The 18,000-nt window shown below is 39.8% G+C and overlaps 1 protein-coding gene across 1 annotated transcript in view; it reads left to right on the top strand.

Moving 5' to 3' along the window:
• Nucleotides 1-1,272: 1,272 nt before the first annotated feature.
• LOC311133778 (succinate--CoA ligase [GDP-forming] subunit beta, mitochondrial-like) overlaps nucleotides 1,273-18,000 on the top strand; it is a 140,553-nt gene continuing 123,825 nt past the window's right edge. The window contains exon 1 of the mRNA XM_084167336.1: nucleotides 1,273-1,387. Within this exon, the coding sequence (XP_084023462.1) occupies nucleotides 1,304-1,387 (84 nt within the window). The 5' untranslated portion in view covers nucleotides 1,273-1,303. The remainder of the gene's footprint in view (nucleotides 1,388-18,000) is intronic.

Below are 18,000 nucleotides of genomic sequence, written 5' to 3' on the forward strand. Positions count from 1 at the left end.
ACAGGTGCAGTTAATACAGGTAATGAGTGGAGAACAGGAGGGCTTCTTAAAGAAAAACTAACAGGTCTGTGAGAGCCGGAATTCTTACTGGTTGGTAGGTGATCAAATACTTATGTCATGCAATAAAATGCAAATGAATTACTTCATACAATGTGATTTTCTGGATTTTTGTTTTAGATTCCGTCTCTCACAGTTGAAGTGTACCTATGATACAAATTACAGACCTCTACATGCTTTGTAAGTAGGAAATCCTGCAAAATCGGCAGTGTATCAAATACTTGTTCTCCCCACTGTATATAGCTATTTAAAAATATACATCTATTCAAATATATTGCATATCTTATTTTCCATCATTATCAATTAATATGCGTAATAATGTTGGATTTTAACCTATAACCCGGATTGCCATTGTATTACATTACATTTTTGACAAGCAATGATTGTTTTAGCAAACAATTATTGTGGTTCATCCTATATTCTACCTAACATCCTTACCCCCTTGCAACAGATGTGGGATAAACACACATGCACATACTCTAACACACTCAACACCTTTCCTCCACAATCAACCATAAGATCAGATGCTCAATGGTTGTGCCATGTTGTGTTGTTACCATGTTGTTGTCATGTTGTGTTGCTACCATGCTGTGTTGTCATGTGTTTCTGCCATGCTATGTTGTTGTCTTCGGTCTCTCTTTATGTAGTGTTGTGGTGTCTCTTGTCGTGATGTGTGTTTTGTCCTATATTTTATTTATTTACCCGTCACCGCAGGACTCCTTTTGGTAGGCCGTCATTATAAATAAGAATTTGTTCTTAACTGACTTGCCTAGTTAAATAAAGGTTAAATTATATATATATATATATATATATATATATATATATATATATATATATATATATATATACAAATGAATGTCATATTTGAGGCTCTCTCTCACTAATTGATTATAGCCTACAATGTACACACATATGATTTCAGTTTGTGAGTGATATGGGGGTTGGAGACATGTTTATTTCAACATTATAAAGCATAACTTTTATTAACAATGGCAACACTGCCATGTTGATCTGAGCCTTGCTGTTAGAAAACCACATTAGTGTCCTATTTTCGGCTGTTGAAGTTTCACCTCCCCTTTCTTCACTCCTCGATTTACATCTACAGTCGGTTGCTTTAGCCTTACCACTCAAACGCGCCAAGAACCTTCTCCATTGAATATTTTTGCAACGCCCACTTCCGCCAGCCTTCCTATCACTGTCCAGATTGCGCGCACATGGTCCTTCCAGTGCTCTCTTCGGCGTCAACATGGCGGCATCCATGGCATCCCAGACTGTAGCGAGAGGACTACGTGGAGCAAGCGCCAAGCACTTGTTTCTTGACAAATTCAAGGTACCGACATAATTAAAAAATGTGACAATATGCTTCTCATGTTATAATGACTTGTTCCGGTGTAGTGCATTCGCTGTCATTGTCACCAAGAGTTCTCGAGCTTGCCAGACTGGCTGCTGTAGCCAGAAACGGACAGCTCAATGTTGAGAAACTGCTCGCTGATTAGCGTGTCCAGTCCATAATCTTACCAGCGGTGCAATTGAGATAAATGTATTGACATTTCAGAAAACGAAACACCATTTCGACAGAAGATAACTATTATTAGAACACGACACTTGCACTGTCATATGACTTCTATCACAACATCTGCATCCATTTTTTCCTTAACTGTCCTTGTGTAGTGAAACGTTAGAGCCACTAGATAAAGTACTTTAATCCAATCAGTTTGGTAACTTTAAAGGTAGTTTTTAATATATACTGTATATTGTGTCATTGTACTGGGTGCAATGGTAAAACTGTAGTGCTGAATTGAGTATTAAGTGTAATTGACAACAGAACAGTTGCTAAATAATTAGGTATATTTGTGTGGAAACATTTGAGCTAGTTTTGCAAGGTTGATCATCTAAAAACAATGTCACGGAGGTGTCTCAAGTGGATAAAACTAAAATGTGATATTGATTGACCTCTGTTTTTCCAGTGGTAACTCACTATGCAGCCTTGACCCTAATTGACAAAAATGCCTACATAAGTGTTACATAGTAAAGTCAGCTTTCAAGATGGGGTAATAGTTCAAAGGTCAGTGCAATTTGCACTTTAAACTTGATAATTAATGTATTTATGAAAATGTTGGTCTTACCCAGGACTCCTTTAAAACTCCATAATGTTTAATCTGTAGGGGCTACAAAGAAAACATTGGTGTCATATGAAGCTTTACCGCTTGCTCTAATATAAGTAATATTTTGACTAGAATAACTTTTTTTACATTAACGCTAGACTCAGCGAAATGACGTTGCCACGAGCACCGGAGATATTGAGATGAGCAAGATGCAACACTCTCACACAGTCACACACAGTACCTGCGCATGTGCACGGGCGCTTAACGCTGTTCCCAGCGTGGTAGCCAGGGCACCAAAACAAAGGAGATGTTGAGCCTCGTGCTTCAACGCTCTTAGTTGTTGCGGAAATTGACCCACTATGCTGTGTACGTCATATCGCTGAGTCTACCTTTTTAGTTTATGAATATTGACAAATATAAACATATAATTATTGAAAATATTAAACAAATTATTTGGTTAATAAAAACCCTTTAACTGGCACACCAAGAAGTACATATCAGACATTTTGTTTGGGCTGTAAAATGTGTATTTATCCTAAAAGAAAAAAAAAAAAAAAAAATATATATATATATATTTTTTTTTTTTTTGCATGACTTGCTGGTTGAGTTGCCCAATTAGGGTAAACTCATTTTCTATTGAAATTTGCATAGACTTTTTAAATAATAAAAAACGGTATACATTCATAAACATTGTCTGCTTCATTTACTTATCATTAAAGACGGGCCTAGGTCCATAGTAAAAAAGGAAATAGAAGGTCGAACAGAACAGATAGATAGCAATAAAAACTGTAACATAGAGGCTCAGAATAAATTAGAGGAAAAATAAATGGAGAAACTTGTCAAGTGTAATATATTATACAATAAAGCAAACTGGATGGAATATGGGGAAAAATGCAACAAATTATTTTTTAAATCTTCAACATGGAAATGCTACCAGAAATAATTTACTGAAACTGGTTACAAATGACGGAGTCACCCATGATTCACCAAATTTATATTTTGAAGGAGGAAGCAAAGTACTTTAAGCATATGTTTTCGTTTCAGTCGCCTCCATTTCCTCTGAAGCTAATTGTAGGGACTTTTTTTCTATTGATAATGTAAAATTAATAGCCATACGGAAAGACTCATGTGAAGGTGAAATTACAGAGGAGGAACTTCTGGATGCAATTAAAGACTTTAAGTCCGGGAAAACAACAGGGTTGGATGGCATACCAGTCGAGGTATACCAAAACTTTTTTGATATACTCAGAGGACCGTTATTAGATATTGCTGCACTGTCGGAGCTAGAAGCACAAGCATTTCACTATACCCACAATAACATCTGCTAAACACGTGTATGTGACAAATAACATTTGATTTGAGATACATTTTCTAATCTCTCTGGATTACAACCAAATTATGTTAAATGTACTATATTTCGTATTGGATCACAAAAAAAAACAATTTTTACATTACCATGTAGTTTACCAATAAAATGGTCTGATGTGGATATACTCGGAATACATATCCCAAATGAAATAAATGATCTCACTCCAATACATTTTAATAGAAAGTTAGCAAAAATAGATCAGATCTTGCTACCATGGAAAGGTAAATACCTATTTGTGGAAAAATCACCCTGATTAACTCTTTAGTATTATCCCAGTTTACCTATTTGCTTATGGTCTTGCCTACGCCTAGCGAACACAATGTTTAAAAAAGGTATATTCTTCGTAAATGATATCATAGGTAGGACTGGTGGAGTTATGCCGCACATGCAGCTAACAAAAACATATGGAAATGTCTGCTCTACCCAAAATTACAACCAAATAATTGCAGCGTTACCGCAAAAATGGAAGAGGAAAGTGGAAGGGGGAAAAAGTAAGTAACTTGTCTGTCGGCCCTGCATTAAAGACCATAATTGGTTAAAGAAAATTGTGATAAATAAAAAAGTATACCGGTTTCATTTAAGGACCAAAAGATTGACAGCCGTCCCATATATATTGTAAAATAGTTGGGAAGAGATTTTTGATGTACCGATTCCATGGAATAGTGTTTATGAACTGATACGCAAAACGACGCCGGATTCAAAAATTAGAATCTTTCAATTTAAATTATTTTACAAAATTCTTTCTACCAATAGAATGTTATTTATATGGGGGATACAATCTTCCCAGCTCTACAGAATTTGCTGCGAAGAGCCAGAATCATTAGATCATTTGTTTTGTTACTCTCCATTTGTAGCTTGTTTTTGGTCACATGTCCAGGAATGGCTGAAGGATTGCAATATTTACCTGGAGCTAACCCTGCAGATAGCACTACTGGGTGATCTGAAAAGTCATAGTCAATCGATCAATAATATAATAATACTTGTAGCAAAAATGTTTATTTTCAATTTACAATCTGTAGAAACAATGAGAATAGAAGGGTTCAGAACTTTTTGAAACATCACAGTACAGATGAAAAATAGATTGCAAATAGAAATCCAATATGGATGTGTTAAGAGATAGATGGGAGGTGTTGAATGGAGCTGAAGGGTGGGACTAATAACAACTAACAACAACTAATAACAACAAGATAACTAATATAAAGCATACTGTGTCCATAATAAGTATATAGGTTATAGGTTGAGATCTTTTGTGAAAGAGCACAGTTAGAAAGATATGGCATATAGAAGCAAACCGGATGGACATCATGAAAATGATCGGAGAGGTTTAGGGTAGAGGAAGTGCAGGAGTAAAAACAAACAAAATATAATTATTGTAAAATTGACTGTGTCCATAAAATGTACAGTGCCTTACAAAAGTATTCATCCCCCCTGGCGTTTTTCCTATTTTGTTGCATTACAAGTTAGTCCAAATTGGTGAAGTGAAATTTAAAAAATAACTTGTTTCCAAAAACTCAGAAATATTAATAACAAAATAGTTGTGCGTGCATATGTATTCACCCCCTTTGCTATGAAGCCCCTAAATAAGATCTGGTGCAACCAATTACCTTCAGAAGTCACATAATTAGTTAAATAAAGTCCACCTGTGTGCAATCTGTGTCACTTGATCTGTCACATGATCTCAGTGTATATATACATCTGTTCTGAAAGGCCCCAGATTCTGCAACACCACTAAGCAAGGGGCACCTCCAAGCAAGTGGCACCATGAAGACCAAGGAGCTCTCCAAACTGGTCAGGGACAAAGTTGTGGAGAAGTACAGATCAGGGTTGGATTATTTAAAATATATCTGAAACTTTGAACATCCCACGGAGCACCATTAAATCCATTATTAAAAAATTGAAAGAATATGGCACCACAACAAACATGCCAAGAGAGGGCCGCCCGCCAAAACTCATGGACCAGAGAGGCAACAAAGAGACCAGAGATAACCCTGAAGGAGCTGCAAAGCTCCACAGCGGAGATTGGAGTATCTGTCCATAGGACCACTTTAAGCCGTACACTCCACAGAGCTGGGCTTTACGGAAGAGTGGCCAGAAAAAAAGCCATTGCTTAAAGAAAAAAACAAGCAAACACGTTTGGTGTTCGCCAAAAGGCATGTGGGAGACTCTCCAAACATCTGTCATCACCCCGAGAACATCATCCCCACAGTGAAGCGTGGTGGTGGCAGCATCATGCTGTGGGGATGTTTTTCATCGGCAGGGACTGGGAAACTGGTCAGATTTGAAGGAATGATGGATGGCGCTAAATAGAGGGAAATTCCAGAGATTTGAGACTGGGACTGAGGTTCACCTTCCAGCAAGACAATGACCCTAAGCATACTGCTAAAGCAACACTCGAGTGGTTTAAGAGGAAACATTTAAATGTCTTGGAATGGCCTAGTCAAAGCCCAGACCTAAATCCAATTGAGAATCTGTGGGATGACTTAAAGATTGCTGTACACCAGCAGAACCCATCCAACTTGAAGGAGCTGGAGCAGTTTTGCCTTGAAGAATGGGCAAAACTCCCAGTGGCTAGATGTGCCAAGCTTATAGAGACATACCCCAAGAGACTTGCAGCTGTAATTGCTGCAAAAGGTGGCTCTACAAAGTATTGACTTTGGGGGGGGGGGGGGTGATTAGTTATGCACGCTCAAGTTTTCAGTTTTTTTTGTCTTATTTCTTGTTTGTTTCACAATAAAAAATATTTTGCATCTTCAAAGTGGTAGGCATGTTGTGTAAATCAAATGATACACAACCCCCCCCCCCCCCCCCCCCCAAACATTTTTTCCCCATTTTAATTCCATGTTGTAAGGCAACAAAATCGGAAAAATGCCAAGTGGGGTGAATACTTCTGCAAGCCACTGTATATAGTATGTACAAGCTGGAAGTAGAGGCCTAAGCGTCCTCAACTGGCAGCTTCATTAAATAGTACCCGCAAAACACCAGTCTCAACGTCAACAGTGAAGAGGTGACTCCGGGATGCTGACCTTCTAGGCAGAGTTGCAAAGAAAAAGCCATATCTCAGACTGGCCAATAAAAAGAAAAGATTAAGATGGGCAGTCTGAGATATGGTTTTTTCTTTGCAACTCTGCCTAGGTCAGCATCCCGGAGTTGCCTCTTCACTGTTGACGTTGAGACTGGTGTTTTGCGGGTACTATTTAATGAAGCTGCCAGTTGAGGACCTGTGTGGCGCCTTTCTCAAACTAGACACTAATGTATTTGTCCTCTTGCTCAGTTGTGCACCGGGGCATCCCACTCCTCTTTCTATTCTGTTAGAGCCAGTTTCCGCTTTTCTGTGAAGGGTGTAGGACACAGCGTTGTACGAGATCTTCAGTTTCTTGGCAATTTCTCACATGGAATAGCCTTCATTTCTCAGAACAAGAATAGACTGATGAGTTTCAGAAGAAAGTTCTTTGTTTCTGGCCATTTTGAGCCTGTAATCGAACCCACCATTGCTGATGCTCCATATACTCAACTAGTGTCAAGAAGGCCCGTTTTATTGCTTCTTTAAATCAGCACAACAGTTTTCAGCTGTGCTAACATAATTGCAAAAGGGATTTCTAATGATCAATTAGCCTTTTAAAATGATCAACTTGGATTAGCAAACACAACGTGCCATTGGAACACAGGACTGATGGTTGCTGATAATGGGCCTCTGTACGCCTATGTAGATATTCCATAAAAAAATTCCAGCTACAATAGCCATTTACAACATTTACAATGTCTACACTGTATTTCTGATCAATTTGATATTTTAATGGACACTTATTTTTTGCTTTTCTTTCGAAAACAAGGACATTTCTAAGTGACCCCAAACTTTTGAACGGTAGTGTGTGTGTGTGTGTATATATATATATTTATTTATTTGCGAGATAAAAAACATATGGGGGATTGGAAGTGATGCAGACAAATTACATTGATGGAAGTTACAATCTATCTGCAATGTAAAGCTGATCTACCCTAAAAATAAAAACTGGCCTAGGTAAATGAGGACTGATATCAAATATGAATAAAAGTATACATTTGTGTGAAAATATGAATATTCAAATATATTTAAATGAATGTGTTTACTGTTTATATGCTCATAATTAGGGCTGGCCCCAGTTAGTCGACTGGTTGATTGTTTGGTCTATAGACTGTTGGTCGACCAAGTTTTTGTTGTTGTTGTTGCGCAATAGGATATATAGTACCAGTCAAGTTTGGACACACCTTCTCATTCAAGGGTTTTTCTTTAATTTTACTATTTTCTACATTGTAGAATAATAGTGAAGACATCATAACTATGAAATAACACATATGGAATCATATAGTAACTAAAAAAGTGTTTAACAAATCAAAATATATTTTACATTTTAGATTCTTCAAAGTAGCTACGCTTTGCCTTGATGACAGCTTTGCACACTTTTGGAATTCTCTCAACCAGCTTCACCTGGAATGCTTTTCCAACAGGCTTGAAGGAGTTCCCACATATGCTGAGCACTTGTTGGCTGCTTTTCCTTCACTCTGCGATCCAACTCAGCCCAAACCATCTCAATTGGGTTGAGGTCGGGTGATTGTGGAGGCCAGGTCATCTGATGCAGCACTCCATCTCTCTCCATCTTGGTCAAATAGCCCTTACACAGCCTGGAGGTGTGTTTTGGGTCATTGTCCTGTTGAAAAACAAATGATAGTCCCACTAAGCCCAAACCAGATGGGATGGCGTATCGCTGAAGAATGCTGTGGTAGCCATGCTGTTTAAGTGTGCCTTGAATTCTAAATAAATCACTGGCAGTGTCACCAGCAAAGCACCATCACACCTCCTCCTCCATGCTTCATGGTGGGAACCACACATGCAGAGATCATCCGTTCACCTACTCTGTGTCTCACAATGACACGGCGGTTGGAACCAAACATCTCAAATTTGGAGTCATCAGACCAAAGGCCAAATTTCCACTGGTCTAATGTCCATTGCTCGTGCTTCTTGGCCCAAGCAAGTCTTCTCTTATTATTGGTGTCTTTTAGTAGTGGTTTCTTTGCAGCAATTCGACCACGAATGCCTGATTCATGCAGTTTCCTCTGAACAGTTGATGTTGAGATGTGTCTGTTACTTGAACTCTGTGAAGCATTTATTTGGGCTGCTATCTGAGGTGCAGTTAACTCTAATGAATTTATCCTCTGCAGCAGAGGTAACTGGGTGGTCCTCATGAGTGCCAGGTTCATCATAGCGCTTGATGGTTTTTGCGACTGCACTTGAAGAAACATTCAAAGTTCTTGACATTTTTCGGATTGACTGACCTTCATGTCTTAAAGTAATGATGGACTGTCGTTTTTTCTTTGCTTATTTGAGCTGTTTTTGCCATAATATGGACTTGGTCTTTTACCAAATAGGGCTATCTTCTGTATACCACCCCTACCTTGTCACAACACAACTGATTGACTCAAACGCATTAAGAAGGAAAGAAATTCCACAAATTGACTTTTTAACAAGGTACACCTGTTAATTGAAATGCATTCAAATCAAATACAACAGTGAAATGCTTACTTACATGCCCTTACTTACAATCCAACAATACCCCCCCCCAAAAAAATAAATATATATTCGAAATTATAAACATATAAAGAAAAAAAAAATTGTAAAGTGGTTGTCCCACTGGCTATCATAAGGTGAATGCACCAATTTGTAAGTCACTCTGTAAATGTTAGAAAGGAATACACACAGAATACATTATGCTCCATACATAAATACGGTGTGCTACAGTATAAATTACAAAAAGCAGCGTAAAAGAGGGGGTGGGGGGACAATGCAAATAGTCTGGGCAGCCATGATTGTCTGTTCAGGAGTCTTATGGCTTGGGGGTAGAAGCTGTTAAGAAGCCTTTTGGACCGAGACTTGGCGCTCTGGTACCGCTTGCCGGGCTGTAGCAGAGTGAACAGTCTATGACTAGGGTGGTTGGAGTCTTTGACAATTTTTAGGGCCTTCCTCTGACAGTGCCTGGTACTGAGGTCCTGGATTGCAGGAAGCTCGGCCCCAGTTATGTACTGGGCCGTACGCACTACCCTCTGTTGTGCCTTGCGGTCGGAGGCCGAGCAGTTGCCATACCAGGCAGTGATGCAACCAGTCAGGATGCTCTCGATGGTGCAGCTGTATAACTTTTTGAGTATCTGAGGTCCCATGCCAAATCTTTTCAGTCTCCTGAGGGGGAATAGGCTTTGTCACGCCCTCTTCACGACTGTCTTGGTGTGTTTGGACCATGATAGTTTGTTGGTGATGTGGACAACAAAGGAACTTGAAGCTCTCAACCTGTACCACTACACCCCGTTGATGAGAATGGGGGCATTCTCAGTACTCTTTTTTTCCCCCTTGTAGTCCACAATCATCTCCTTTGTCTTGATCACATTGAGGGAGAGGTTGTTATCCTGGCACCACATGGCCAGGTCTCTGACCTCCCTATAGGCTGTCTCATCGTTGTCTGTGATCAGGCCTACCACTGTTGTGTCGTCGTCAAACTTAATGATGGTGTTGGAGTCGTGCCTGGCCATGCAGTCGTGGGTGAACAAGGAGTACGGGAGGGGACAGAGCACGCACCCCTGAGGGGCCCCCGTGTTGAGGATCAGCGTGGCAGATGTGTTGTTACCTGCCCTTGCCACCTGGGGACGTCCCGTCAGTAAGTTCAGGATCCAGTTGCAGAGGGAGGTGTTTAGTCCCAGGGTCCTTAGCTTAGTGATGAGCTTTGAGGGCACTATGGTGTTACCTTCCAAGTGACTACCTCCTGAAGCTGGTTGAGAGAATGCCAAAAGTGTGCAAAGCTGTCATCAAGGCGAAGGGTGGCTACTTTCGAAGAATATAAAATATATTTTGATTTTGTTTAACACTTTTTTGCTTACTACATGATTCCATATGTGTTGTTTCATAGTTTTGATGTCTTCACTATTATTCTACAATGTAGAAAATAGTAAAAATAAAGAAAAACCCTTGAATGAATAGGAGTGTCCAAACTTTTGACTGGTACTGTATATTGTGAATCGCCCATAAGTTTGAAAAAATCGAGATCTGAGTTTTAGGCCATATCGTCCAGCCCTACTCTCTAGCTCTGTCACCTTTCAACGCAGATTGAGATGCATCCAATGCAAAATAACGTATCTATAGCTTAAACTGATGGATTTGTATAGGGATTTTTATGTTATGCTAATTTAGATTTCCGCAGGGGAGGGGACATCGACCTTAGGGGGTTTTAAAGCATCAGACAAGCTCATTGCATATAGTATATTTTATTAACACATAAGGTGTGTCTATATACAGTGGGGGAAAAAAATATTTAGTCAGCCACCAATTGTGCAAGTTCTCCCACTTAAAAAGATGAGGCCTGTAATTTTCATCATAGGTACACGTCAACTATGACAGACAAATTGAGAGAAAAAAAATCCAGAAAGTCACATTGTAGGATTTTTTATGAATTTCTTTGCAAATTATGGTGGAAAATAAGTATTTGGTCACCTACAAACAAGCAAGATTTCTGGCTCTCACAGACCTGTAACTTCTTCTTTAAGAGGCTCCTCTGTCCTCCACTCGTTACCTGTATTAATGGCACCTGTTTGAACTTGTTATCAGTATAAAAGACACCTGTCCACAACCTCAAACAGTCACACTCCAAACTCCACTATGGCCAAGACCAAAGAGCTGTCAAAGGACACCAGAAACAAAATTGTAGACCTGCACCAGGCTGGGAAGACTGAATCTGCAATAGGTAAGCAGCTTGGTTTGAAGAAATCAACTGTGGGAGCAATTATTAGGAAATGGAAGACATACAAGACCACTGATAATCTCCCTCGATCTGGGGCTCCACGCAAGATCTCACCCCGTGGGGTCAAAATGATCACAAGAACGGTGAGCAAAAATCCCAGAACCACACGGGGGGACCTATTGAATGACCTGCAGAGAGCTGGGACCAAAGTAACAAAGGCTACCATCAGTAACACACTACGCCGCCAGGGACTCAAATCCTGCAGTGCCAGACGTGTCCCCCTGCTTAAGCCAGTACATGTCCAGGCCCGTCTGAAGTTTGCTAGAGTGCATTTGGATGATCCAGAAGAGGATTGGGAGAATGTCAGATGAAACCAAAATAGAACTTTTTGGTAAAAACTCAACTTGTCGTGTTTGGAGGACAAAGAATGCTGAGTTGCATCCAAAGAACACCATACCTACTGTGAAGCAAGGGGGTGGAAACATCATGCTTTGGGGCTGTTTTTCTGCAAAGGGACCAGGACGACTGATCCGTGTAAAGGAAAGAATGAATGGGGCCATGTATCGTGAGATTTTGAGTGAAAACCTCCTTCCATCAGCAAGGGCATTGAAGATGAAACGTGGCTGGGTCTTTCAGCATGACAATGATCCCAAACACACCGCCCGGACAACGAAGGAGTGGCTTCGTAAGAAGCATTTCAAGGTCCTGGAGTGGCCTAGCCAGTCTCCAGATCTCAACCCCATAGAAAATCTTTGGAGGGAGTTGAAAGTCTGTGTTGCCCAGCGACAGCCCCAAAACATCACTGCTCTAGAGGAGATCTGCATGGAGGAATGGGCCAAAATACCAGCAACAGTGTGTGAAAACCTTGTGAAGACTTACAGAAAACGTTTGACCTGTGTCATTGCAAACAAAGGGTATATAACAAAGTATTGAGAAACTTTTTTGTTATTGACCAAATACTTATTTTCCACCATAATTTGCAAATAAATTCATTAAAAATCCTACAATGTGATTTTCTGGAAATAAAATCTCATTTTGTCTGTCATAGTTGACGTGTACCTATGATGAAAATGACAGGCCTCTCATCTTTTTAATTGGGAGAACTTGCACAATTGGTGGCTGACTAAATACTTTTCTTCCCCACTGTATGGAAAAATACCCATTTTAAAAGAACAGACTTTCGGTCAACCAATATCTTTTTTTGTCTTGGACAGCCCTGCTCATTATACCTGTAAAATGATATGTACTGAATAATATTGTGAAATATATTGAAGACAACAGGCAGACAGTAAATACTGATATGAATATGATTTATTTTTTCTATTTGCACAGACCAAAACATCCTATAACAATATTTCTCCATAATCCATAACAGCTAGCTTTGACTAAATTGCTTTCCCTTAATGGGCAACTCAACCGCCTTGTAGAGCATATTTTTCAAGAGTTCTTGAAATTATAAAAATTCACCGTTCCGAAATTATGTTTTAGAGGTCAACTACATTTTACAGTCCTGTAATTTCCCATTTTATTCACAATTTGTACTGAAGTGTGATTTAATGAGGTTTGGTTTTGCTAACGTTCACTTCCTGGTTTTCAATCTTTAAAAAATACATGAGTCCGATAATGAAAACCACCTGAGATTTTTCAAAATGACATTGGTTGAGATGATTAAATATGGCAAATAAAATTCATACATTTTAATTTATTTTTTAAATTTTTGTCAAAATGAGCTGAACTGCCCGGTTGATCTGCCTGTTAAAGGGATAATACACTCTACGGGCATATCAAAGTTCCAGAGTGGGATCTCTGCTACTTTAAGAGTTATGATCCAATTTTTAATCATTCTGTTGGTAATGCTTACAAATTGGATCATAACTCCAATAGTAGCCTCCTGTAGCTCAGTTGGTAGAGCATGGCGCTTGCAACGCCAGGGTTGTGTGTTCGATTCCCACGAGGGGCCAATATGAAAAATGTATGCACTCACTAACTGTAAGTCGCTCTGGATAAGAGCGTCTGCTAAATGACTAAAATGTAAATGTGAATGTAGCAGAGAAATTGATTCAAAATGGTCGCCCTCTGCTGGTGATTTGCAGGATGTGCAATGATACAAGTAAAAGGAGGGCTGTGATTTTCTTACATTGTGATTTTAATTTTAAAAAATGTATCACTATGTCAATTTCTCTGTATAAAATGGGCCATAACTTTAAAACTAGCAGAGATCCCACTCTGGAACTGTGATATGCCCGTAGAGTATATTATGTTCAACAATATATTAAAACATCGAAAATGTTATATTTTCAATATTGATGTTTTATTTTTCAATATTCTTAATTTAATGTAAAATAAGTTATTGAAATCAAAAGACTACTCATATTACAGAGCGAGTGGTAATGCTTCATATGACACATTTTTGCTTTGTAGCATCTACAGATTAAACATTATGGAGGATTAAAGGAGGCCTGAGTAAGGCCAAAATGTCATAAATATGCCAGCTTTTAATTATTATTTCTCAATTATGCTTTTGGATACAAATGTTAAATATGTGTCAACAACACTTCCTCCAAATGACTATTCTATGGATTAATGTTTTTTTGTCTGGGTTTCGTGAGGAATTACTCGTATGGGCTATTTGAGGCCACAGTTTGAAGGTCGCTGTGTGCATTATTGGACTATTCCTATGGGCCACTGATGTCTATACTGAAAGCTATATTGATGTAGCTAAAGTACGCTAAATATACAGTGAGCTTCAAAAGTATTGGGACAGTGAAAATTGTTGTTGTTTTGGCTCTGTACTCCAGCACTTTGGATTTGAAATCATACAATACTATGAGGTTAAAGTGCAGACTGTCAGCTTTAATTTGAGGGTATTTTCATATTGGATGAACTGTTTAGGGATTATAGCACTTTTTGTACATTGTCCCCCTGTTGTGGAAATTCTTACACAGGGACACTCAAAGTCAATCTTAAATGAATAATTGTTTGTCAGTGCGTTGGAGAGGTTCCAACAAACTTAATGCACCATAGTGAACGTCTGTCAGAAGCTCTGCTGTTGTCTTATATACAGCTATACACAGACAAGTTATATTTGCATGATTTAGCATAATTAATTCATCATTACCGTTTTGTTTCATTCATGTGACCGACCAATACTGGTTCATAACATGTGACAGACCAATACCTCATGAGGCTTCTTCTCTCTAAGCTGAGACCTTAAATGAACAGAACACATAAATTAGTTATTAGAAAAGCACAAACATTAAAAATGTCCAGCACACCCTCATTTTAGGGGACCAAAGGTTTTGGGACAAATTCACTTATGTGTATGAAAGTAGTCACATGTTTAGTATTTGGTACCATATTCTTACCACGCAATGATTACATCAAGCTTGTGACTCTACAAACTTGTTGGATGGATTTGCTGTTTGTTTTGTTTGTATTTGAGATTATATTGTGCCCACAGGGTGTCTGGGATGATGTGAGCTATGACCAGCCTTTCAAAGCATTTCATGGCTACGGGCATCATTGCCATTATGATCATTGTAATCAGCGTTATTGCCCTTTATTCAGAGGTGATATGCATGGAGTGCACAGTTTACCTGTTACCTACTTCTACCCACAGTATAGTATTTGCCTGAAGCCCCGAACACAGTTACTGAATAACTCTCCCTCCCACGACTAGGCTAACACTAACAGCACTCTCTTAGCAAGCGCAGAAGACCCCCCCCCCCCCCCCCCACCCATCCCACACACACACACACACACATATGGGTACTTGCTGCTTGAAAGTCTAGTTTGGTATTCTGTGTGTAGTGTTAAGTAAGCATATATTTTCATCTCGTTGGTATAATGAGACATAGATGAAGATAGTCCCTAGCTACTACAGCTATCTGGAAGAAGGCTTCGGATAATGAAAAAGCACACACTGCCAAGTTGTATTACATTGCACATATTTATATTGAAAAACATCTTAAATTTGGAAGATGACGCTAGTAACCAGAGTTTCCAGTGTGCATGTGATAAAGGAAGTAACTAGATTCGATTGGATAACATTAGATAGATGATATCTTGGCAGATCTATTGTAGTATTTTCTTTTACCCTTGTGTTATTGAGATATCAAGAGATGGGCTTAGTGTTGTTGAGCTCAGCAATTTTTCCTCCAGATTCTATTCTAGCCTAGATAGTGTGTTTAATAATTTCCCTCAGCTTCAGGGGTTAAAGCACCCCCACCTTCCGTTCAGCCTCTCGCCTTGTGTTCACACTTGTGTGTACATGCGAGCCTCAGTGCAATCTGCAGGAGCCTGGACATCTGCCAGCGCTCAAAACAATTTATATTTTTACTCAGTGGCAGCACAGGTGTACTGGCTAAAGCACCACTATTCTCCCGCAGTGGTAAACCTGTGCAGAACTTCTAATCTAAGTTTTCTGGCTGCAGCACCTGGTTTTGATACCCTCTCTCTCTCTGTCTTTTATGGGCCCGCTGCCGACGCGATAAGAGTAACGATCCAGGATGCTGTTGTCTATGGCACAGTATTAGAGCCCGTACAGGATGACTGACTGAGTGGCAGGTAGTGTCACAATGGAGTCTCATCGGCTATGACAGTCATCTTCTCCACAGGGAATTCAATTTGCAATGATTTGTCAATAACAATGCGCAGGAGATCACAATATTTCAGATGGATGCAGGATGGTGTATGGGGGAGAGAGAAGGTTATGGGTGTTTTTTTTCTCCTCAAATCAATCTCCTGAATTCTTGTCTGCACGGCAAGATAATCCTCTGGCTGTTTTTCACTGTTGCCGCACTGTGCTGAGTTTGTAAATGTTTGCTACGTTTTTTTAAGGTGTCACAGCTCTCTGGCCCTGTAGTACTGCCCAGCGTCAGCGTGGTGAGTGGGATACCGGAGGGTGAGAGGAGCTCAATGAGACTCTGTCCTGAATATTTTACCAAGGGGGTGGGGGCTGTGACGACTCTGGTTGCTGGAACTTCAAACGTCAGGCGGTTTTCCCATCTGTCTACAGCAAGAGCACATTTACATTTCCTTCCCGCGAGGGATACTGTAGACCAAGTATAGCTGGATTTGAATATCATTTCGCCAAGGTTAATAGCCATTTCTGTAGCTCATAAGAGGTGTTTAGGCTTTTTCAAAAATTTTGAAGGGCTGTGATCATTCTGAATTTGGCAGCCTCCAAAGCAAGAATGTAATGAATGAATGCACTCATATCAATCCAGTCAATTCAGTTCTTCTTTACTGATGATAATTAGGTTGAGAGATGCTGGGAAACAGCAGCAGTTGAAATGCAAGGATGAAGAGCAATATTGTAAAACAAATATTTCAGGATATAGGCTACTGTAGGGCATTGACCTTCACTAGGCCTATATGTATTCCTCTTGCAACAAGGGTCACATTTTCACACTTCCGTAGCTCCCATGTCCTGTACACGTCATTCCAGTATGAGAGGAGTGCACTTTGACAGATTGAGCATCCACACCTCCTTCCTCAGTCTTATCTTCCGTCATGACCTGACACCTGCAATTACGTCTCCCTATGACGTCTCTTATTAACTATGCTAATTGCTAACCGTCCTATCTGTGGAGACCCATAGTCTTGGGTTTGTTCTCCTGCTAAGCCTGTCTGCAGCAGATTAGGCCCTCCCGTTCCTCACATTGCCGATTGATGCAAATCTCAGTGATCTAAATCCTGTAGCCATGCTCCACTACTCCTGCCTCGCCTTCGTTCCCCCTCTCCACCACAACACTGCTCCCATCCCAAACAGGCAGACGTCATGGTTCACGCCCTCCACCCCGGCCTAATGGAGCCTCCTCCAGATCTCCTCTAACTCCCCTCATGGCCGGGGCATGACCTTGGCTTACACAGGCCAAGGACTTCCACTACATGTCTTTAGAAGAGGGTAGAAGGCAGGGAGGAGGCAAGGACGAGGGAAACTGAAATATGACATTGGTGATTAGTGATGGGGGAAAAATCGATAGTTGCATATCGGGATATTATTTTTGACTATATATCGTATCGTTTGGGCAATATTGCAATATTATTTTTGTGTAGTCGGCTGTACCTGCACCAAAACTCAAGTTATTTTTTCCTTCATAGCTTGTTCTCAATCTTCTTTTTAAATAGGGAGCCAATTAGTTTTCAACACTTTTATTTCCATGGCTGATCAAAACATGTTTTCTTATGGCTCTCTCTTGTCCCTCTGCAGCAGACATATAGTGAGAGATGTGTTTAGAACATCGAATCTAAAAAAATCACATTATCGTATCGCAATACATATAGAATCGCAATACATATCGTATCGGCACCTAAGTATCGTGAAAATATCATATTGTGAGGTCCCTGGAAATTCCCAGCCCTATTGATGATGATGTAGAAGAAAAGGAAGTAACTACAGTACAGAGAGATTAAGAGGTTTTGTTGGGTCCATTCCGTTCCAACAGCTTTGACTCTTGAAGCAGGAAAACTGGGGGTGTTCTGTCATCAACATTTAATTAGTCCATTCATTTGAAGGGACTATACGTCTGTTTTTTCAGAATAAATGGGAATCTGAATTAGGCTACTAGGCCTAATGCTTCATCGCGCGTGATATTACTACATGGTTGGTTATATGTGGGGATTTACAGATGATTCACATTGGCCTGTTTACGCTGCCTTTCTGCCTCCTATTTCAGGGTCGCCTCCATCCCTGCTAACTACATTTAGT

This window comes from Coregonus lavaretus (assembly GCF_964263955.1).
Source record: "Coregonus lavaretus genome assembly, chromosome: 8".
Classification (NCBI taxonomy): domain Eukaryota; kingdom Metazoa; phylum Chordata; class Actinopteri; order Salmoniformes; family Salmonidae; genus Coregonus; species Coregonus lavaretus.